The 22,737-nt window shown below is 44.1% G+C and overlaps 1 protein-coding gene across 1 annotated transcript; it reads right to left on the bottom strand.

Annotated features, from left to right (window-relative positions):
- On the bottom strand, positions 1-22,676 carry ARSA (arylsulfatase A). Its single transcript, XM_089527324.1, has 9 exons — positions 22,616-22,676; positions 20,565-21,059; positions 16,917-17,157; positions 14,497-14,715; positions 10,260-10,429; positions 9,596-9,720; positions 7,159-7,286; positions 2,206-2,308; positions 1-1,510 (listed from the first exon to the last, which is right to left on the bottom strand). The coding sequence occupies exons 2-9, from the start codon at positions 20,831-20,833 to the stop codon at positions 1,197-1,199; spliced, it is 1,569 nt and encodes a 522-aa protein (XP_089383450.1). The 5' UTR covers positions 20,834-21,059; positions 22,616-22,676; the 3' UTR covers positions 1-1,196.
- Between the last annotated feature and the right edge of the window lie 61 nt (positions 22,677-22,737).

Here is a 22,737-nt window from a genome sequence, read left to right as displayed (position 1 = left end):
TAATAATAATAATAATATTTATTTACTTATACCCCACTCTTCAGCCAAGGCTCTCAGAGCGACATTTCCCTGCCCTCAGGCTTACAATCTAAAGAGACAAGACACAAAAGGAGAAGGGAATGGCAGTGGGGACAGAAGGGGAAAAGTCCAGCAGATCTTCTCTCCCTGGGAGGCCTGGACCAGGGCAGAGGGGCTGGAGGGAGGGCCCTTCTCCTTACTCTGGTTAGGACCCATTAGGGAAGGCGTTGGGCCTACCTTTCTCTCCCTCAGAGGCCAGGATGGAGTCACAGGCCTTCTGGGAAGGCTGAGTTCCTTTAGGGAGGCTTGATGGTGACAATGAGATATTGTTGTTGTTATTATTATTACTACATTAGGCCCTTGGTATCTGCTGGTCCAGGACTCCCCATGGGGACTAAAATCCAGGGATGCTCAAGTTCCATTATAGACAATGGGATTTCATTATCCATCATCATCATCACCACAACCACCAGTTGGCCCTGTTTATCTGCTGGGATTAGTTTCCAGAACCCCCATGGACACAAAATCCATGGATGCTCAAGATCCATTATAAACAATGGGATATTATTATTATTATTATTATTATTATTATTATTATTACTACAGTGGGCCCTTGTTATCTGCTGGGGTTTATTTCCAGGACCCCCCAAGGATACAAAAATCCATGGTATTGTTATTATTACTACTGTGGGTTGGGGCTTGGTCCCAGGACTCCCCACGGTCCTATTATATACAATGAGGCATCGGCATCATCATCATCATCATCATCACCACCACCAGTGTGGGCCCTTGGTATCTGCCGGGTTTTGGTTCCAGGACCAACCCAAGAATACCAAAACCCATGGATGCTCAAGTCCTATTAAATACAATGGCATAACAAAATGGTGCCCCTTGTATTAAATCAAGGTTTGCTTTTTGGAATATATATTTGCAAGCCATGGATGTTTGCCTCTGTGAACCTGGAGGGCTGGCTGTACCTTGCATTTCTCTTTGCTGAAATTCATTTTGTTAGTTTTGACCCAGCTCTTGAATCAATTCAGGTCAATCTGAACATTTTTCTGAACATTTTGAAGTTGTGGATGCTTGAATCCATCCATGGATACTGAGGGCTGACTGTACTTTTTGCAAAGTTGCGGCCTGTTAAATGGAACTTTTCCAAGCCCTGGAGGGAACAAGGGCTAAGAGGTTGATGCACAGCTGCAGCATGAGGGTTTTGGGCTACATTGGGGGGCACAGCAGGGTTCGAGAGAGGGGTCCGTGCCCCTTGCAAGCTGGCTCTCTCCAAACTCCATCTGCTTGTCAAAAAGCGCCTTCTGGAAGCGGGTCTCCTTGAGGACAGCCAGAACGTCTGGCTCCACGGTGCTTCCCTGGAGGAGGTTGTAGTTCTCAGCAGGATCCGAATCCAGGTCGAACAGCAGCGGGGGGTCATGGGCCTTCAATAGGGCGGTCCCGTGGCAGTCGGCGTCCGGAGTCATGTCGCTGTGGAAGGCACCTGGAGCAGAGAGAGACAGACGAGACGGGTGAGAGGGATGGTCAGAGAGTGACCACAAGGCCAAGGGAAGGGAGAACCACGCTGAAGGACAAGCATCCCCTTGGTGTTCTTGTTGTGTGCCTTCAAGTCATTTCCAACTTATGGCGACCCTATCATGGGGTTTTCTTGGTACATTTCTTCAGAGGGGGTTTGTATCTGCATCCAGAGGAGGATGACTAAAATGGTGAAGGTTCTGGAAACCATAAAACCCTAAGAGGAAAGACTTAGGGAGCTGGGGATGTTTAGCCTGGGTTAAGGGGTGATATAATGGCCCTGTTTAAGTATTTGAAGGGGTGTCACACTGAGGAGGGAGCAAGTTTGTTTTCCCTCGGAGTCTGGTGGGGTCTCCTCCTTTGGAGATCTTTTAAGCAGAGACTGGAAGGCCATCTGTCAATAGGGATGCTCTGATGGAGAGTTCCTGCATGGCAGAAGAAAGGGGTTGGACTGGATCAGGGCCCTTCTTGGGGTCTCTTCCAGCTCTATGAGTCTATGACTCCATGCTTGAAGCCTAAAAAGGGCCAGGTTCCCTTACATCCCTCACTTTCCTGGCTGAAAGGGGCAGCGAAGACCACCAGAGATGTGGGGAAGGCAGGGGCAGAGCCGGCTGGGCTCACACCTCTTTTTCTCCCATTTTCAGGAGGAGGAGGAAGACTCACCTTGAGTGAAGAAGTGGGCTTTGTACTTCTGGTAGCGGACAGCAAAGACACCCAGCAACTGGTTCGGGGATGGTGGGTAGTAGAACATCACCCGGCGGGGGCTCTGTGGGAAGAAATGACATGGCGGCATGCGGTATGTGGGGCTGACACATCTTTTAACAAGTTAATAGGAGAGAAGAAGAGAAATCCTTTTGCTGACCAGGGTTGCGGCGGGGACACAGACACACACTTTTTGTAAAAAGCCCAATGCATTTCAGCCTCTTCTTCTTCAGCGTTGCGTACTGGTTTGTGCAAAGTTCAAATGCCAGTTCAGCCATGAAACCCAAGTCACACTCTCTCAGCCTCAAAGGATGGCCATGGCAAACTCCTTCTGAAGAAGAAAATGCCATGATAGGCTCATCTTAGGGTCGCCGTAAGTCGGAAACCACTCGAAGGAACACAACAACCACAACAAAGGGATAGAAACAAGCACAAAAACACATATCAGTATTATAAAAAACAGAACACTCAATTGAATCTAACCCACTTAAAACACATTTTTCATATTAAAAACATATACACACTTCAAAAGGAATCACTGAAGTTGGAAACACTCTCCAAAACTCTCCAAGATACAGGACAATGGAGAATAAAGTTTGAGCGCCACTTTTTTCCCATTTAAACAACATTAAAAACATACAACCACATACAACAATTGCAAATCCAGTAGAAAGTAACGAATTAATATTAGATGCATTTGAAAAGTTTGGTCGGGTTGCCGGATATAAAATAAATAAGGAAAAAACAGCAGTGTTCATGATGAATATGACAAAAGAAGAAATGAATGAAATGGTAGAGAAAATGGGTTTCCAAAATAAAAAACTGGTGAAATATTTGAGTATCAACATGACTACAAAAAATAAAGACCTATTTGAAAATAATTATGGTAACACCTGGAAAAAGATTTAAAAAGATTTAATGAATTGGAAAAATGTAAACATTTCATGGATGGGGAAGATAGCTCTTATGAAGATGACTGTTCTTCCAAAAATGATCTTCTTCTTCCAAAGCCTCCCTATAATAACTAATGAAACGCCGTTTAGACAATGGCAAAGAGACATATCCAAATTTATATGGGATGGAAAAAGCCCAGAATGAAAATGAAAAGATTGTGCGATTCGGTGGAGAGAGGTGTGTTGGCATTCCCCCGCCCGAAACGCTCTCTCATGCTTCTGCTCTCGACGGGATACGATTGGGAAGTAAAAGAAACTGGAATTTGGAAAACTATCAATTAAAATTTGGCTTGCATGGATAGTTAATATATGATAAATTAAAAGCGGATAGTAATTTTAATAATCAAATTATTAGGAAATCGTTGTTAAAGATATGGTTAAAGTATAAGGAAAAATGGTGTCCTAGAGACCCTTTGTGGACTTCATCAAACAAAGCTATGTTTGGAAGGGAACAATACAAAAAGAGGGTTGGGTTCCTTATAAAGAGATTACAAAACAGGCAGATGCTAAAAGAGTGCTGAAATCACAAGAGGACTTGGACTTGGAGGGTTTGGAGAGTAACTGGTTCTCCTACAGACAAATTCGAGAACGTTTCTCAGTTGATCTGAGAGGAGGAGGAATGGGGAAGGAGATCCCAGATTTGAGAGGATAATTAAATACCCACAGAAACAAATATCACATTTAAATAAATTAATATTAGAGTATGAATTGGAAACTGAAGTGGTGAAAGAATTGATGTTAAATTGGGCTAAAGATATAAATGAATCAATACAATTGGATCAGTGGGAGAGGCTTTGGGAGGGGGAAATCAAGCCAATTATCAGTGTGGATTTAAAGGAAAACATATATAAGTCCATGTTCAGATGGGACCTTACCCCTCATCGATTATCCAAAACGTTTAAGAAAAATAAGAACCTTTGCTGGAAATGCAATAAAGAGCTAGGAATTGTCCTAAAGTAAAGACATTTTGGAGAACGATACACTCAGAAATGAAAGAAAATTTGGATTAAAGGGAAGGCCGACTGTTAAGTCCTATCTCTTAAATATGACGGAAGACCCAGAGCATCCAAAAACCCATGAAAAAGTCATGCTGCTGGCCCTCATCGCGGCCGAGAAGTGGAAAAAAGAAACCTGGAGATGGAAGAGGATAGAGATTTATGGGATGGAAAAACTGGCACAACCGGTAAAAGACAGACCTTTGGAAGAATTTGACCAAGAATGGAAAGTGTGGGAAATGTATCTGAGTAATTTAAAGGAAGACAAGATGTCTAATATCATCGAAGGTTCATAGGATAAAATAGGAATGTTTGCTTAGGTGGGATAAATATAGGTTTAGGTCGTTTTTTGTAAATTTAGTTTTTTTATATATATAATAACACCTCTTGATTATTATTAGATTATTTTCTATTATTTTATGATTATAAACAAGAATGCTGATATCAACTGCATGCAGACAAAGCTTAGAAAAGAGAGTTATGTGTTTATAAAGGTAGGTTAAAACAGGGGAAAGGAGTAGTCGTTAATACGGAGGGATATGAAATAACCTATTTAGTTAAGAAGATCTGAAGGAATCACGGAAGATTATGATGAGGATGAAATAGAGTTCAGTAGGAATAGAAATAGACAATGTTAGAACTTGGTCAGTATCTAAGGAAGCCATGAAGGAGAGAAAATATACTGTTTAGAATAGTCTTATTTAGATATTGGAGTATATTTTGCATATAAGATTTTTATTCTTTTATTCTATGTCTTTTGTTTTGGGTTTTTAATACTTAATAAAATGTATTTTAAAAAAAACAAAAAAAAACCATACAACCACAAATCACTAATACAAACAACTAATAAGTACATTACATACACTCACAAATAAAGACAATTCACAGTTACACACCAGGAACAAACAAATAACACGGCAGATAGATAACTGAAGCAATATTACCTTCTATTTACAAACTTCCTACACAAGTGTTGATCTCATCTTTAATTACTGTAATATGAGTTTCTCATTATGACGTCTTTTAAGAAAGTCTCTACGATTGTGTAAAATAATATACTATGCTTTAAAGCTGTATATTTAGTTTACTGTCTTTAAACCTATTGTTTGTATTACTCTCTTAATGAATGCTTCTCTCTTTTATAAAAAAAAAATATTATTAAAGTAACAAAGATCTTAATAAAGTTTGATTGTCACTTTTGTATGTTTTTAATCGTTTTGTGTTTTTAGAGTATAAGCCACTTTGGGTCCCAATTGTGTGTGTGTCGGGGGGGGATGGGATGCAAATAAAATTAATTAATTAATTAATTAAAAATCCTAGGTCTATCCTGTCTTTAATATTTGTAATATATGACCATCTATCTCAAAGCCTGCCCTCCATTCCTTGCCAACAATATCTGAACGTAGGTTTTTGTGTGGGTTTTTTGGCTCTGTGGCCATGTTCCAGAAGAAGCAGACTCAAATCCTCCTTGCATATCCTCCCATCCTGAGGCCTCACCATTCAACAGCAACAGAACAATACCCAGATGAACATGTAAATCACTCCTCCCAACCCAGGGTCACACACTGTGTGTGTGTGTACACACACACACACACCACTCTCTACCATGCCTGCATTCTCTGAAGATGCCATCCATAGTTGCTGGCAAAACGTCAGGAACAAACACTTCCAGAACATGGCCATATAGCCCCAAACCCCCACAAAAACTATAATACGTGAACTCTCTGTGAAGCTGGGGCTCAACAATGCACACCACCAGCACTCAGCTAGTAGCAAGGAGTCCCACATGGAGAGCACATAGGGCCAAGGACCACTTAGTCTAGCTGGGTGGGAGGCAGTGTCCATGCTGGAGGGCTGGTCCTGGAGGGAAGCCACCAGAGCCAGCCAAAGATGGCCACCTGCCTGCTGCCATTATATCATGCCCCACCTTGAGAGTTTGGCTTCAGAAGACAAAACAGATCTACCGCAGCCATGCCCTCCTCCATCTCGTTCCGATCACCACCTGAGTTCTTTATCCAGAGGAAGGGAAAGTTTCAAATCCTCAGGAAAGGTGAAGGCTTTTGCATTTGGCACTAACCCGGTGCTTCTATTGCAGGTGAAGAGACAGACTGTGCACATGCAGTGGCTTAATGCCCTCTGGAAATACACTCTGCAACTTCGGTGGGGCTGAGTTGGCGGGCTTTATAAGGCTTTTCCTCACTTAGGTTGCTGGAAGAAAACGTGGTCTTGAAGAGGATCAATTAAAACTGAAGCAGAGAATTATCGTGCTGAAATATTGGGAGCAAGAGTCGCCCAGATGACAGATATGAGGTCAGATCAAAGCATCTGCTCTGGAATGTAAAAACCCTGAAATGGCTCCTGATTCAAGCTGTTACCCCAAATCAGAGGATATAATGCAGGGACAGTTGGGGACAGTAAAAGGAAAAACGTGGAGATAACAGTTTGATTGATGGGTTTGCATGAAGGATGGAGAAACGTATCTCTGGCATCCAATGAGTGTAAATGGGTGTATATGTTTAACTTATGTATATCCAATGAATGCAATTTGTAGTTTTCTTTGTTCAAAGTTCTATAAAAGATTGAGTCACTTGTAAACAAGACCTCCAGAATTTGGATGTTTTCCTCTGCAGCCAAATAAACTCTGTTTCCTTTTCAATCAGGCTCCTGGTCTCCCTGGTTCTAGAAGAAACCTGTCTCTCTCTCTCTCTCAGTCTGCATCGACTATGAGATAGGACCCTGTGATTTACAACCCCGGACTGTTTCTTTTTACTCTGATATCATGTTTCTCCTACTTAGACTCTGCTTTGATTTACGGTCCCTGACCCTGGACCGTTTGTTATTGGATTCTGCTTGTTCCTTTAGCTACTGCACTTTTGTCACCTTGCGTTCTGTTGCAACATGACAGCAGGACACAATGGCCCTCTGCCCTGAATCTTTCAGACAAGAAAGCCAACCAGAAGACTCACCTTCCCGCTTCCAAAGAGGACGGGGCTGAGGTCGTAGCCGTCCAAAGTCACATTGGGAAGGGGCACGCCAGCCATGGCCGCTAGTGTTGGCAAGATGTCGAGGGTGCTGGCCATCTCATGGGTGACGCCTGGCCTCCGAGAAAAGGGACAAAAGGGTCAGGGAACGAGCATGGGGTAGGGACCCTCCTGCCCCATTTAGCCAAGAGATGTCTGCTACCCCACCCCCCAAATAGGCCCTGTCCAAAGGCAAACCAAAGCCCACCCCACCAACTTAAATGGTTTATCATTTGTCATTTAAAATCATTCTTTCTAACCTTCTAATTGAAGATCCCAGGGTGGTCCTACACGCAATTTCAAACATTTAAAGCAATTTAGAATAGCAAAGGAAATGGAAATAGGCCAAAATCAAATTAAAAATCTGATGTATTTTTTTTAAAGTTCTAAATTAAACAAAGCAATTTAAAGCTAGTTAAAGGAAAGCACATGTAAGAATTTGGATGAAATCAATTCATCCCAAAATATCTGACCAAAAGCCATGGTAAGGAAGGCCTCATTCCCACACACCCCCACTGAATATTTCCCCTGCTCTTTAAAGATGTTTAAATTAAGTTTAAACTATTTATAAAGAGATCTTTTAGTCAGTTTTTAAAATGTTCTTAATTTATGTATTGGAAATTTCACATATCTAACTCTGCTGCAGAGAAGGAACTGTTGGGTTGCAAGGCAACAGATAAACACATCAAATAGATCAAATAGGTGAACTTGATGGTCATCTTGGCACACAAGCTCTAAAATGGGCCCCTGTGTGCGCACACAGAGAAAAGAACATAAACAGTCCTTTTGGGGAGATCCTGGTGTCCAAACAACATGGAGTAAACCTGACATTACCTGCATTTTGCATCTGCTATCACCACTAGGAGCTGGGCATGTTGGGACATGTTGAAGGAACTGGGCATGTTCAGCCTGGTGAGGATAAGACTGAGGGGTGACATGACGGCACCCTTTCAATGCCTCAAGGGCTGCCCCAGAGAGGAAGGGGTGGGCCTGTTCTCTGCTGTCCTGGAGGATGGGACCAGGCCTGATGGTTTTAAATTACAAGGGGCTAGATTTCAGCTGGACATTGAAGGGAACGTCTTAACGGAACCAATGGAACCAATTCCCTAGAGAGGTGGCGGGGTCTCCTCCTTTGGACTTCTTCCAGAAGAGGCTGGGAAGGTACCTATTGCTGGCAATGGTTTTGTTGGAGATCATGGACTGTGGGGTGTTAGACCAGATTGTCCATGAGGCCCCTTCCAACTCTGCGATTCCATGTTTCCATGATTAGTTGGAGCAAGTACAGAGAAGGCCAATGAGGCTGAGAAGCAGTATGAAGAACAAAACAGATGAGGAGAGGCTGAAGGAGCTTGGCATGTTCAGCTTGGTGAAGAGAAGATGGAGGAGTGACATGATTGCCTCCTTTAAATATCTCAATAGCTGCCCCAGAGAGGAGGGGCAGGTTTGTTCTCTGCTGCCCCAGAGAGGAAGACCAGGTGTAAGGGTTTGCAGTTACAGGAGGGCAGATTTTGATTGTCTCTTAGAAGGAACTTCTTGATGGTGAAAGTGGTTCAGCAGTGGAACCAATTAGTCATTGAATCATAGAGTTGGAATGGCCACAATGGCCATCCAGTCAACCCTTGCTGCCATGCAAGAACTCACAGTCAAAGCATCTCCATTGACAGATGGCCATCCAGCATCTGCTTAAAAACCTCCAAAGAAGGAGAGTCCATCACTCTCCAAGGGAATATATTCCACTGTCCAACAGCTCTGTCAGGATGTTCCTCCTAATGTTTAGGTGGAATTTCTTTTCCTGGAGCTTACATCCATTGCTTCATGTCCTATTCCCTGGAGCAGCAGAAAACGAGTTTGCTCCCTCCTCAATATGCTATTCCTTCAAATATTTAAACGTGGCTATCATGTCCCCTCTTAACCTTCTCTTCTCCAAACATCCCCAGCTCCCTAAGACTCTCCTCATATGACACAATTTCCAGACCTTTCAGCATTTTGGTCGCCCATCTCTGGGCACACTCCAGAAGACTGAGGGGTGGCATGATTGCCCTCTTTAAATACCTCATTGGCTGCCCGAGAAAGTAGAGGACAAGTTTGTTCTCTGCTGCCCCAGAGGGTAGGACCAGGTCTAATGGTTTAAAGTTACAGGAGGGTGGATTCTGACAGAACATTCAGAGGAATGTCTTGAGAGTGAGAGTGTTGGGCAACGGGGCCAGTTGCCTGGACAGGTGGCAGGGTCTCCTTCTCTGGACATCTAAATAAGAGGCTAGACAGCTACCTGCCGGGGAAGCTTTAGCTAGAGATCCTGCATTGAACAGGGGTTTGGAGTCGATGGCCTCTGGGGATCCTTCCATCTTTATGACTCTATGGTTATATAAATGGCCAGACTTACCCGGAGTGATGCATCCAGGCCAGTAGGCCACAGCCGGCTCCCTCACTCCTCCTTCGTAGGTGGTGCCTTTGCCACACTTGAGGATGCCAGAACTGCCTCCCCGGGACATGCGCATGGTCTCAGGGCTGCAAAAAACAAAGGAAGCCAAGTGAGGAACACACATTAAAGCCTATTTTCTCCCTCTCACCCTTCACCTTCAGATGACTCTCAGAAACTTTGCATCTGAAGAAGACAAAGCATTTTAGTACAGTCACCCCTCCTTTTTCGCAGGGGATCCGTTCGAGACCCCCTCGTGAAAATGGAGTTTCGCATATATTCAAGCCCCATTGGCTTGAATATACTGCACGTGCCCCATTCATTCCCTCTCCATTTGTACCTTGCACATAAGTGAGGGACATGAGTCTGAAGACCACGAGAACGGAGGGAGGGCTGTACTTTTGTTTTAACATGTGCTGTTTTTAAGTGCTTTTATCTTTTTGTTGTTGTTGGGTGTCTTCAAGTCACTTCCAACCTATGGCAATCCTAAGAGATGTGGTGGCTTTAAACAGAGGCTGGACAGCCATATTTTGATTGTGAGTTCCTGCATGGCAGAAGGGGGTTGGACTGGATGGCCCTTGGGGTCTCTTCCAACTCTACGATTCTATGAGATCAGATTCATACTCACCCGTTGTCAGCAGTGAAGAAGACCAAAGTATTCTTCTGCACCCCATTGACCTGCAAGGCTTGCAAGAGGTGCCCCACCGACCCATCAAATTCAAGGAGAGCGTCTCCAAAAGGCCCCCGGGGCGACTGACCAGTGTACTCTTGGCTTGCAAACTGGGGGTAGTGCGTGTGCTGGAGAAAAAAAGCACACATTACCTGTCAACAAGTCTTGCAAAAAAGTCATTATAAATCAATTTGATGCCCCCAAATCTGTTACAAATCTGAATATTTACAAACTTTGGAAGCAACAAATTTATTCCTGCAAGTAATGCATCAGCCGTGTAATAATAAACAAAAGCTTTCTTGGACCACATCTTCACTGCAGAAATAATGCAGTTTGACACCTCTTTAATTGCCATGGGTCAATGCTATGGAATTCTGGAATCTGTACTTTTTTTTTTAGGTATTTAGCCTTCTCTGCCAGAGAGATCTGGCGCCACAACAAACTACAAATCCCAGGATTCCATAGGATAGAGCCATGGCAGCTAAAGCGGTGTCAAACACCATTATTTCTGTATTGCTGACGAAGCCCTAGTAACAAGTGTTTAAAGAAATCACATTTGCAAAGTAACATTAAGAAGTGGGAATTGATTTGGATTCTTTGATCATGGGCTGCTGTTCCATGAGGAGGGACTTCTTGCAACAGACGGGTTGCATCTCATGCCAGTTGGAAGAAATGTTTTTGCCAACAGTCTCAAGAACTTGATCAGGAGAGCTTTAAACTGAGTTCCGAGGGGAAGGGAGACAATATTAAGGAAGGCAAAAGAGATGGCGAAAATAGTCAAACTGACATAGAGGAAACAAGGCAAACAGTGCAAGGACCCAACAGTGGGAGGCAAAAAAACTTGCACAGGCAGCAAGTAAAAGGGAACCATGGTCTGCGATGTCTCTACACTAATGCACAGAGCATGGGAAATAAGCAAGATGAACTCGAACTCCTAGTACAACAAAGCAAATATGATATAATAGGCATCACTGAAACCTGGTGGGATGAGTCTCATGATTGGAATGTGGAAATAGAGGGGTATAACCTTATTAAGAGAAATAGGCCAAACAGGAAAGGAGGAGGAATAGCACTATATGTCAGAGATATTTACACCAGTGAAGAGATCCTGGACATCAATCATGGAAGCCAGGTGGAGAGCATCTGGATAAGAATCAAAGGGGAGGGAAACAACAAGGGTGTTACGGTGGGAGTCTACTACAGACCCCCAAGTCAGACTGAGGAATTGGATGATATCTTTCTAGAACAGATGACCACACAGTCAGAAAAGAGAGATGTAGTAGTGATGGGCGACTTCAACTATCCTGATATTTGCTGGAAGTCAAACTCAGCCAAATCCTCAAGGTCTAGCAAATTCCTCACTTGCCTGGAAGACAATTTCATGGTCCAAAAGGTGGAAGAGGCAACAAGGGGGTCAGCTATTTTAGATCTGATCCTAACCAACAAGGATGACTTGGTTAATGGGGTGCAAGTGGTGGGATCCTTAGGTGGAAGTGACCATGTTCTCCTGGAGTTTGTTATACAATGGAAAGGAGAAGCCAGGCAGAGTCAGACACGCATCCTAGACTTTAGGAGAGCGGATTTCAGTAAACTTAGAGAAGTATTGAGGGTGATCCCTGGTCAGAAATACTAAAAGATAAAGGAGTTCAGGAGGGATGGGAGTTTCTCAAAAGGGAGATACTGAAGGCACAATTTCAAACAGTTCCAGTGAGAAAGAAAAACGGGAGGTGTCTCAAGAAACCAGGATGGATGACTAAGGAACTTTCAACTGAGCAAAGTTTGAAACGGAAGATGTATAAGAAATGGGAAAAGGGGGAAATCACAAAAAGGGAATTCAAAGAAATAGCAGGCATGTTTTGGGGTAAAGTCAGAAAAGCTAAAGCGCAGAATGAACTCAGTCTTGCTAGAGAGGTTAAGAACAATAAAAAGGGCTTTTTTGGATATGTCCGCAGCAAAAGGAAGAAGAAGGAAATGGTAGGGCCACTGCGTGGAGAAGATGGCAAAATGCTAACAGGAGATAGAGAAAAGGCAGAATTACTCAACACCTTCTTTGCCTCAGTCTTCTCAGAAAAGGCAAAGGGGCTCAACCTGAGGATAATGGAGCAGAGGACAGAATAGGGGAATTTCAGCACAGAATAAGTAAAGAGATAGTAGAGGAACACCTTGTTAATCTAAATGAATTTAAGTCTCCGGGACCAGATGAACTCCATCCAAGGGTACTAAAAGAACTGGCAAATGTCATATCGGAGCCATTGGCAATCATATTTGAAAACTCCTGGAGAACAGGAGAGATCCCAGCAGACTGGAGGAGGGCAAACGTTGTCCCCATCTTCAAAAAGGGGGAAAAAGAGGATCCCAACAATTATCGTCCAATTAGTCTGACATCAGTTCTAGAAAAGATTCTGGAGCAGATCATTAAACAGAGAGTCTGTGAACATCTAGAAGGCAATGCCATAATCACAAAAAGTCAACATGGGTTTCAGAGAAACAAGTCATGCCAGACAAATCTGATCTCCTTCTTTGATAAAATTACCATCTTGGTAGATGAAGGGAATGCTGTGGATGTAGTATATCTTGATTTCAGTAAGGCCTTTGACAAGGTTTCCCAAGATATTCTTGCAAACAAGCTTGTAAAATGTGGGCTGGTCAAGGCAACTGTTACATGGATTTGTCATTGGTTGACCGGCCGAACCCAAAGGGTGCTCAGCAATGGCTCCTTTTCATCTTGGAGAGAAGTGACCAGTGGGTTGTCCAGTGGGGCTCTGTTCTGGGCCCAAGGCTATACAACATCTTTATCAATGACCTCGATGACAGAATTGGGGGCATACTTATCAAATTTGCAGATGACACCAAATTAGGGGGAATAGCTAATACCCCAGAGGACAGGATCAAGATTCAAAATGACCTAAATAGACTAGAAAGCTGGGCCAAAGCTAACAAAATGAAATTCAACACGGAGAAATGTAAGGTACTGCACTTAGGGCGGAAAAATAAAGTGCACAGATATAGGATGGGTGACACCTGGCTGAATGAAACTACGTGTGAAAGGGATCTAGGAGTCCAAGTAGACCACAAGTTGAACATGAGTGAACAGTGTGATGCGGCAGCTAAAAAGGCCAATGCGATTTTAGGCTGCATCAATAGAAGTATAGTGTCTAGATCAAGGGAAGTAATAGTGCCACTGTATTCTGCTTTGGTCAGGCCCCACCTAGAATATTGTGTCCAGTTCTGGGCACCACAATTCAAAAAGGACATTGAGAAACTGGAGCCATGTGTCCAAAGGAGAGCCACCAAAATGGTGAAGGGTCTGGAAACCATGCCTTATGAGGAACGACTCAAGGAGCTGGGGATGTTTATCCTGGAGAAGAGAAGGTTAAGAGGTGATATGATAGCCCTGTTTAAATATTTGAAGGGATGTCATATTGAGGAGGGAGCAAGCTTGTTTTCTGCTGCTCCAGAGAACAGGACCCAAGGGAGGAATGGATGCAAGCTCCAGGAAAAGAGATTCCAGTTCAACATTAGGAAGAACTTCCTGACAGTATGTAAAGGCTGTTTGACAGTGGAACCCATTCCTTCCTCGGAGTGTAGTGGAGTCTCCTTCCTTGGATGTCTTTAAGCAGAGGTTGGATGGCCATCTCTCAGGGATGCTTTGATTTGGATTTCCTGCATGGCAGAATGGGGTTGGACTGGATGGCCCTTGCGGTCTCTTCCAACTCTGCGATTCTATGATTCTATAATTACTTTATCAGTGTTAAGCGATAATGTCTTTTTGAGATTGTTTTGAAGGTTATTTTTAAAAGTGCATTTCAGAGGTATTGACATAGATTTTCCCCCAGTCTTATGCTTTCCACCAATCTATTCTAAACCTTTTTCTTAAGTAGCCAGACACGCAAGTGACATTTTTACTCTTCTTTTTTCTGTACAATTTTGAACATCTTTGGCCGATAAAGAAGCCTGCGAAGCATCAAAACCCTGCATGATGTATTTCCTGCATTTCGGTCAGCTAATAAAAGTATCACGTTTTTATAGATTCTGGATTCTGTTTTGCTGCATGGACAAAACATTTACCCCTGAATATGTTTCCCAGACATGCAGGGAGTTACTTTTCAAACACATGAATGAGTGACAGCAATGCTCAATTCCCATGCGCAGAGCCCCCCCCCCCAACCTTGGGCAGCCCCTACCCAGGACCTACGTGGGAAGCATAATACAGCAGGAAGGGCTGGTTGCGCCGCGCACAGTCAGCGATGAAGTCCCGGGCAAAGGCGTTGTAGCGGGGCTGGAGGCGAGGGAAGGAGAGCGGCTGCTCGACTATAGTCTGGTTCCAAATCAGGGGGACAGTGACCACTCCTTGGTCGCAGGTCCCAAAGCATCGTATGTCTGGAGGGAAGCAGGTCAGGTTCTGGCACGGTCCCTGCAGCAGAAGGAAGGGGAAGACAGCCCCAGGAGGGAAGAAGGGAAGAAGGAGAACAATGGCAGAAGTGACAAAAGCACCAGGAGGCAAAGGAGAATCAAGTGTGACAAGTCAAATAAACTGAAAATGGTATATTTACAAGAATGAAGATGCTATGGATTAGTCAATACAATATATGCTGTAACCAACTACAGCCGACCCTCCGCATTTGCAGCTTTCACTTTTGCAATTTGATTATTCACAGATTGGATTAATAGGTTCTCTCTAGGGATCTCTAGAGTCACTCTGCTGGAAGTCGACCACAGAGTCACACTGGTGGACCTAGAGATTCCTCAAGAAAACATTTCTCTAGGAATCTGTAGGGCCTCCATCATGACTCTATGGTCAACTTCTGGTGGATGTGGATCACAGAATTGTGCTGGAGGACCTAGAGATTCCTAGAGAGGTATTCCCTTGGATTAAAAAAATAGACTTTTTTATTTGTAGTTTTTTCCACTTTCGTGAGAGTCCTGTGCCCCTAAGCCTAGCAAATGTGGAGGGATGAGTGTATTTACTGCATCATGCAAGAAAAAAACAGATTATTTCAAAGCAACAACAATGTAAGGCATCTTATCCCTGAAACTTAAAAAATACCATCAAGGAAAGAATCATATTATAATATTATTATATAATGTAGAATATTATTATTATTATTAGTAGTAGTAGTAGTAGTAGTATTCTATTGGATGGTTTAAATGGTATTGTTGGAGTAAATATATGCAATGTATCACCAGTTCATTTTATGCTGCAGCTCTCCCTTTTTCCCCATTTCTCATGGAAGGTAAGAAGGCACAATACATGCAAGCAGCGCAAAAGAAATCCCTTGCCCCAAAGATTCCAGCCACTTGCTACCATAGAAATCCATCTGGTGGTTTCCCCTTTTGCTGCTTTAATAGAGCATAGGAAAGAGATCTTTGTTTGGACTGAAACACCCAGAATCCCCCAGTCTGGCACATGGGACATTTATGCAAAAGCATCTTGTAGGACCTTTGAGACTAACTGAAAAAAAGAACTTGCTAGCATGAGCTTTTGTAGACTTGAGTCTACTTCTTCAGATGCATGTTTGGAGTGGAAACAGGCTCAAGTCTATGGAAGCTCATGCTACCAATTTCTTTATTTCAGTTAGTCTCAAAGTTGCTACAAGATTTAATTTGATTTGTTTATTTACATCCTTCTGCATGTTCATTTTCCAGACATTTTCCAATTCTGGGGATTGTAGTTTGCTGTGGCACCAGAGCTTTGCTCAATAAACTACAATTCCCAAAATTCCATAGCATTGGGCCATGGCAGTCAAAGCAGTGTCAAACCAGATTAATGCTGCAGTGTGGATGCAGGCAGAACCACAGAAGTGGGGGGGGACCCCAAGGATTGTGTACTGCAATCCTGGCCCTGAAGTGAGTGCAGGAATCTACCGCTAAAATGTCCCTCAGGCAAGCATCCAACCCCCCTTTAAAAATCTCCAATAAAATCACATAATCTTAAGAGCTAGAAGAGAACCCAAAGGCTATCTAGTCTAATCTACTTCCATCCAGGAATACACAACTAATGCACACTTGAAAGATGCCCATCCAACTTCTGTTTCGAGACCTCCAAAGATGGAGAGTCTGCCATCCTCCAAGTCAGTCCATTCCACTGCTGAATGGCTCTTATGGTCAAGAGGTTCTTCCTAAAGTTCTGGTGAAATCTCTTCTCTTGTAACTTGAATCCATTGGTTTGTGTACTAGGCTGCTACCACACTGCAGAATTAATGCAGTTGGACAACGCTTTAACTTTCAACTGTTAAAAATGGAGTTTGCATCAACATTAATTAATTGCATGAGTGCTGCAGTCTGCACTAATTCTGCAGTTGTGGCTCCATCCTATGGAAACCTGGGGTTTGTAGTTTGTGGTGGCACCAGAACTCTCCGACAGAGAAGGCCAAATATCTCACAACACTGCAAATACTAGAATTACCACAGCACTGAGCCATGTGGTGTCAAACTGGATTAATTCTGCAGTGGAGATGCAGCTCTGGACTCAAACTGGCTCCATCTTCTCCATGAAATTCTGCATGACCTTCTTCTCTCTTTCTCTCTCCCAGCCAAACATATTAGTACAACGTTTCCAATCATCCCCGTCAAAGCCTTCTCTGCATCTGCCTCCCTTTTGGCGCTGTTGCTCACCTGGTCATGGGAGTAAGGCACACCAAAGAAGTGGTCAAACCCTTGGTTTGTGGGCAGGAAGGTGCCATTGGGTCCGAATCCCAGGTGCCACTTGCCCACCACAGCGGTGGCATAGCCCCGGCCCTTCAGCACCTCTGCCACGGTCACTTCAGCCAAAGGAAGGCCTCCTTGGGACCCCGGGTAGAAGACCCCAGGATAGACGCCGGAGCGGGTCTGGAAGCGTCCTGTCAGCAGGGCAGCCCTACAGGGGAAGAAGAGAAGAAGGAGGTTAGACCCAAAGGGATGGCAGCAACCCCAAGAGACGGATCTGGCCAAGCATGCCTGACCCAGAATGCAGTGGCAGCTCATGTCTCCCTTGTCAATGAGGCAGCCAACCTCCTCCAGGTCTCGCTCCACAGTAGTTATCCAAGCTGCCAAATCCTAATCCCACAGAATACATGCAACGGAGGCTCAACAAGTGAATCTTTACATTTCAGAATTCAAAGGTATGTAGAGAGATCGTGTAGCACCTTTGAGACTAAGAGAAAGAAAGAAATTGGCAGCTGGAGCTTTCATACATAGAGTCATAGAATAAGAGTTGGAAGAGACTCCAAAAAGGGCCATCTAGTCCAACCCAATTCTGCCATGCAGGAACTCACCATCAAAGCACCCCCAACATATGGCCAGCCAGCCTCTGTTTAAAGACCTCCAAAGAAGGAGACTTCACCACAATCTCCGAGGAAGGAATGTGTTCCACTGTTGAACAGCCCTTACTGTCAAGGAGTTCCTCCGAATATTGAGCTGGGATCTCTTTTCCTGGAGCTTGCATTAATTGTCCTATTCTCTGGAGCATCAGGAGAAAAGCTTGCTCTATCCTCAATGTGACACCCCTTCAAAATACTTAGACAGGGCTATCATATCACCTCTTAACCCTCTTTTCTCCAGGCTAAACATCCCCAGCTCCCTAAGTCTACTTCCAAATGAACAGCTCTTACTGCCAGGAAGTTCCTCATAATGTTGAGCTGGAATCTCTGTTCCTGAAGCTTGCATCCACTGTTCCATGTTCAGTCTCTGGAGCAGCAGAAAACAAGCTTGCTCCATCCTCCTAATGTTGAGGTCGAATCTCCTTTCCTGGTTGCAAGGAATGCTGTTACCTTCCCACTGAAGTGGTACCTATTTATCTACTTCCATTTTTGCTTGCTCTCAAACTGCTAGGTTGGCAGAAGTTGGGCCCAGTGACAGGAGCTCACCCCATCATGCAGCACTTGGCCCTCAAACTGCCGAACTGCCAACTTTCTGATCTTCCGATCATCAGAACTAGTGTCTTAACCACTAAGCCACTGCATTCCCTAGAGACCAGGGTTCAAATCCCCGCTCAGCCATGGAAACCCATTGGGCAAGTCACACTCTCTCAGCCTCAGAGGATGGCAAAGGCACTCTCCCTCTGAATAAATATTACCAAGAAAACCCTATGATAGGGTCGCCTTAGCGGGGGAGGGCATAAGTCAGAAGCAACTCGAAGACACACAACGACGACAGCAAAACTACGTGGACTCTGTTTTAAGATGTTAAAGAACTGCAATATGTTACTTGTTCTGTCTGTTTTATATTGTTTTTGGCATGACATTTTATAGGGCAGGTGTCTTGTGTTTTAATGGCCTATAAAGCACAAAGTACAGAGGTCACCATGAGTCAGAAACAACTTGAAGGCACACAACAACAACACACTGTACATGGGGATGCCTTTGGAAACTGTTCGGAAACTTCAGCGGGTGCCAAACACGGCGGCCGTAATGCTGGCCAAGGCCAGTTATAGGTGCATATGAGTCCCTAGTTAACTTCAAAGGTGACCAGTTTGTTTCTGGGCACAATCCAAAGCAGGGGTAGGCAATCTTTTTGAGCCGGGGGCCGGGCTGCTGTCCCTCAGACAACTGGGGGGGCGAACCCAAAAAGTAAATAATTAAATAATTTTTAAAAAATAAATATATATATAAATAAACCAGGACAAATGTAGGACAAAATTTTCAAATGGAAGACACTTTTTTTAAAAAAAATGGAGGACACGTGGAAAAATTTGCTGATTTTTTAAAAATGTTAATATAAATGCATGTTTCTGAGGCTTCTATAGACAATTGCCCCCCAAAGGCCCCAGCGGCAATCGGCGGCAGGACCGGGCTGGGGCTGGTCCCAAGGCCTCGCCGGGCCACATCCGGCCCGCGGGCCGCAGGTTGCCTACCCCTGATCCAAAGCAATGGTCATAACCAATAAAGTGCTAAAGCAATAAAGCTTAGGTCCAGACCATCTGAAACACCATTTCTCTCCATACAAAACTACCAGGGTCCTAAGATCTACCTGAGAAGGCTTTCTCTCAGTCCTGCCACCATCTCATTTGGTGAGAACACAAGAGATAGCCTTTTTATTTAGATGTGTTTTTATTTAGATGCGTGTTGTACAGTTGGTCCTCCACATTTGTGGCTTTGAGTTCTGTGAATCTGATTATTTGCGCATTTGATCAATATGTCCTCCCTAAGAATCTCTAGGTTCTCCAGCGCAACTCTGCCAGAAGTTGACCATAGAGTTGCGCTGAAGAACCTAGAAGTTCCTAGAGATAAGACTTCTCTAGGCATTTGTGGATCCTCCACGATGATTCTATGATCAACCCCAGCAGATGTTAACCATAGAGATGCACTGGAGGACCCAGAAATTCCTAGAGAGGTGTTCTCTTAGTCTTGAAAGAATAGTAGTTTTTTATTTGAGGTTTTTCCACATTCACGGGGGTCCTTCAGCTCTGACCACAGCGAATGTGGAGGGACCGCTGTATTCACTTTAACTTTTGTATGGCTTTTAAATGATTTTAAATTGTTTTTAAAAATCTTATTGCAAATGCTTCTGACTTCTTATTTCTGGAAGCTGCCTTGGGTCCCACTCTGGGAGAAAGGAGGCATATAAACAAAGTAAATAAATAAGCAAACATCTATATTTTCATGTTTGGCTGAAAGTACAGCGAATTTCTGGCCACTTCCACCATTATGGGGCAAACCACCATAGACCACCAGCACTTTGCAAAATGCTGGCATGTGCAATGATTCCTCCTTAGAAATCTTATTTTGTGGTCCTGCATGCAGCTACATGCTTTTGTGTGCATTTATGTATCTCTTTTATGTGTACTTATATCCATCTGTCAACACACATATTCATACACACACACACACACACAGCCATATGCCATGCCTTCCAAAATGTTTCCAAGTCAGCGTAGTAAAATTCCTTTATCAGATCTTGGCCCAAAATGAGCAGCCAAGAGCCGAAAAGACTGAACCTGTCCTTCGGATGGTTCCAAGTCATTCTTGTTCCTCTGTAATCATTATGTGGTTTACAGAACATTAACACACAAGAAACCTACCCTATAAAATGTCACAACGGTGAGCCTAAGAGGCAAAGCTTTCATGGGGTTTTCCTCCTGGAAAAAGGATGAAATGTAGGACATGTCCTGGAAAAGGAGGACATCTGGTCCCCCTGGATGGAGGACGTTTTGGAATTCATCCAGGACAAAGGCTTGAAATGTAGGGCATGTCTGAGGAAAGGAGGATGTCTGGTCACCCTGAATTTGGGAGAAAGGTGGCATATAAAATAAATCAATAGACCAATCGATCAATAAGAAAGGCGTACCGTGACGGACTGCAAACCGGGCTGCTGCTGTAGAAGTCAGTGAAGCGCAGGCCACTGGCAGCCATCTTGTCCAGGTTCGGCGTGGCGGAGGTCGGATGGCCATAACTGGCCAGATCCCCAAAGCCCAGGTCATCCGCAAAAATCAGGACAAAGTTGGGGGGCTGGTTGGCCGAACCCACCGAAGAGAGGAGAAGGAGAAAGAGGGCAGAAGGTCCCAGGGAAGGCATGGCCAAGGGGTCCCCCTGACCTCTGGCAAATGGGCACAGCATGGGGATGCTCAGGGCAAAAGAGGCCCCATGGGGCACCAGAGGAGGAAGACCTCAACCCAAATGCAGAGATCATGCAGCAGATGCAAAGTCCCAGCCTTGAGCAACCTTTGCCGTGTTGGAACAGCAGGATCCGGGCCTCAGCACCGAGAGAGTCAGGATCTTGTGGAGCTCAGCGCAAGCAAGCCTAGTCGCCTGGAGAGCAGCTCAAGCTTTGGAGAAGAAAGCCCTGCAGAGAAGAGAAGCAGGCCAGGATAAGGATCCAAGGAACAAAGCACTAAAGACACAGAGACCAACGCTTTGCAAAGGACACTAAATCCACGATGGAGGTCTTGGGGCCCTTCGGATGTGGCTGGGCTGCAAAACAAAATACCCTGCAGAAATAATCCAGTTGATCATCCTTTAACTGCCCTGGCTGAATGCTAGGCAATTCTGGGAACTGTAGCTTTGGTAGACATTAGCCTTTCCTATCAGAGAGCTCTGGTGCCACGACAAACTACAGATCCCAAGATTTCCCAGCACTGAGCCAAAGCAGTTAAAGCGGTGTCCAACTGGATTACTTCTGCAGTGTGTTTTGGCCATATATCTTCCAGCAGAAGGTGAGAATGCTGGCAGTGGCAGTCTAGTAGTATCTACAGGATCACATCATCATCATCATCCTCATTGCTGATACTGTTATCTTCATCATCATTTTTATTTCTGTCCCACCTTTCCCCAAAAGCAGGATGCAAGGGGACTTGCAAATTAGAATAGAATTCCCTAAATCTTTATTATGGTCGTAGACCTTCACGAAAGTAATTTTTAAATTTATTTATGGGATTGATATCCCACCCTTCTCCCAAAATGGGATGATAGTGACTTCATAAATGATGACAGTATAATCAAAGGCATGCAAAAGATCAACACTGGTCCAAAACACACTGCAGAACCATTCCAGTTTGAAACCGCTTTAAGTGCCCTGGCTCAGTGCTAGGGAATTGTAGTTTCTTGTGGCACCAGGGCTCTCTGACGGAGGAAGCTAAATATCTCACAAAACTATAATTCCCAGAATCCCCTAACATTGAGCCAGGGCAGTTAAAGCAGTCTCAAACTGTATTATTTCTGTAATGTGTTTTGGTGCACTGAAATAGAGTCAAATTTTTAACAGCATTAAAACAATTTAAAGTATAGACTAAAAAAGAGGCCATTGCAACAACAACAACAACAACAACAACAACAAAAGTGTGTTACAACAGCACACCAGTCTTGCAGAAGGAGCTCCCTTTTGAGTCCTAAAAGCTTGAAAGCTGAATAAGAAGCCTTTGCTTGCTGATGGAAGGAGAGTAAGGAAGGGCCATTTGGAGCTCTGTAGGGAGAGAAATCCAAGATTTGGGGCACCCATAAGAAGGCCCTTCCTTGCTTTCCCACCCTGGACTTTACTCCTAACTTTACACTCACTGACTCACATAGTAGTTGTGTAATGCCACCTCATGAGTCAATTGCAACCCTGCAAAACTGTATGTGCTTGAGGTATGGATAAACGTGTGCGATGCAAACCCATGTTCAATGCAAACCGATGCACAATGCACATCCACTGGCAAAACCTTAGGTCAGAGACAAGCCTTTGTGATGTCAAAAGGGTCCTGGTGATGCCATTAGCCATGCATTGCCCACAGCTGCACAGTTTATGCCATTCAAACAAAAACCACCAGCTCCAACACACACACACACACACATCTATGCGTGCATGCACACACCTCAAGGCAGCACTCTCTCCCTGAGATTCCTCCCCTTTGCCCTGAATACCTGAAAAGAAGGTCCCTGGGATCTGGGAACCCTAGACCAAACCTTCAAAATCTCAGAGATGAAACCTGGGATTTGTGGCCAAGCAACATTGGAGACTGGTCAAGACGGCAAACGTTATGAAT

This window comes from Sceloporus occidentalis, unplaced genomic scaffold (genome assembly GCF_023333645.1).
Source record: "Sceloporus occidentalis isolate IW3139 unplaced genomic scaffold, rSceOcc1.0.p SCAF_5, whole genome shotgun sequence".
NCBI classification, from domain to species: Eukaryota; Metazoa; Chordata; class Lepidosauria; order Squamata; family Phrynosomatidae; genus Sceloporus; species Sceloporus occidentalis.
The sequence above is the reverse complement of the archived record's forward strand: the minus strand, read 5'-3'. Positions and strand labels throughout refer to the sequence as shown.

What these genes read in the sequence shown, in the direction of transcription:
- ARSA (XM_089527324.1), bottom strand. Translation starts at nt 20,833, where the DNA reads ATGCTGTGCCCATTTGCCAGAGGTCAGGGGGACCCCTTGGCCATGCCT. An exon ending in TGCCTTACTCCCATGACCAG is followed by an intron (nt 14,716 to 16,916) that starts GTGAGCAACAGC and finishes CTTCTGCTGCAG; the next exon opens with GGACCGTGCCAGAACCTGAC. An exon ending in TGCTGTATTATGCTTCCCAC is followed by an intron (nt 10,430 to 14,496) that starts GTAGGTCCTGGG and finishes TTTTTTCTCCAG; the next exon opens with CACACGCACTACCCCCAGTT.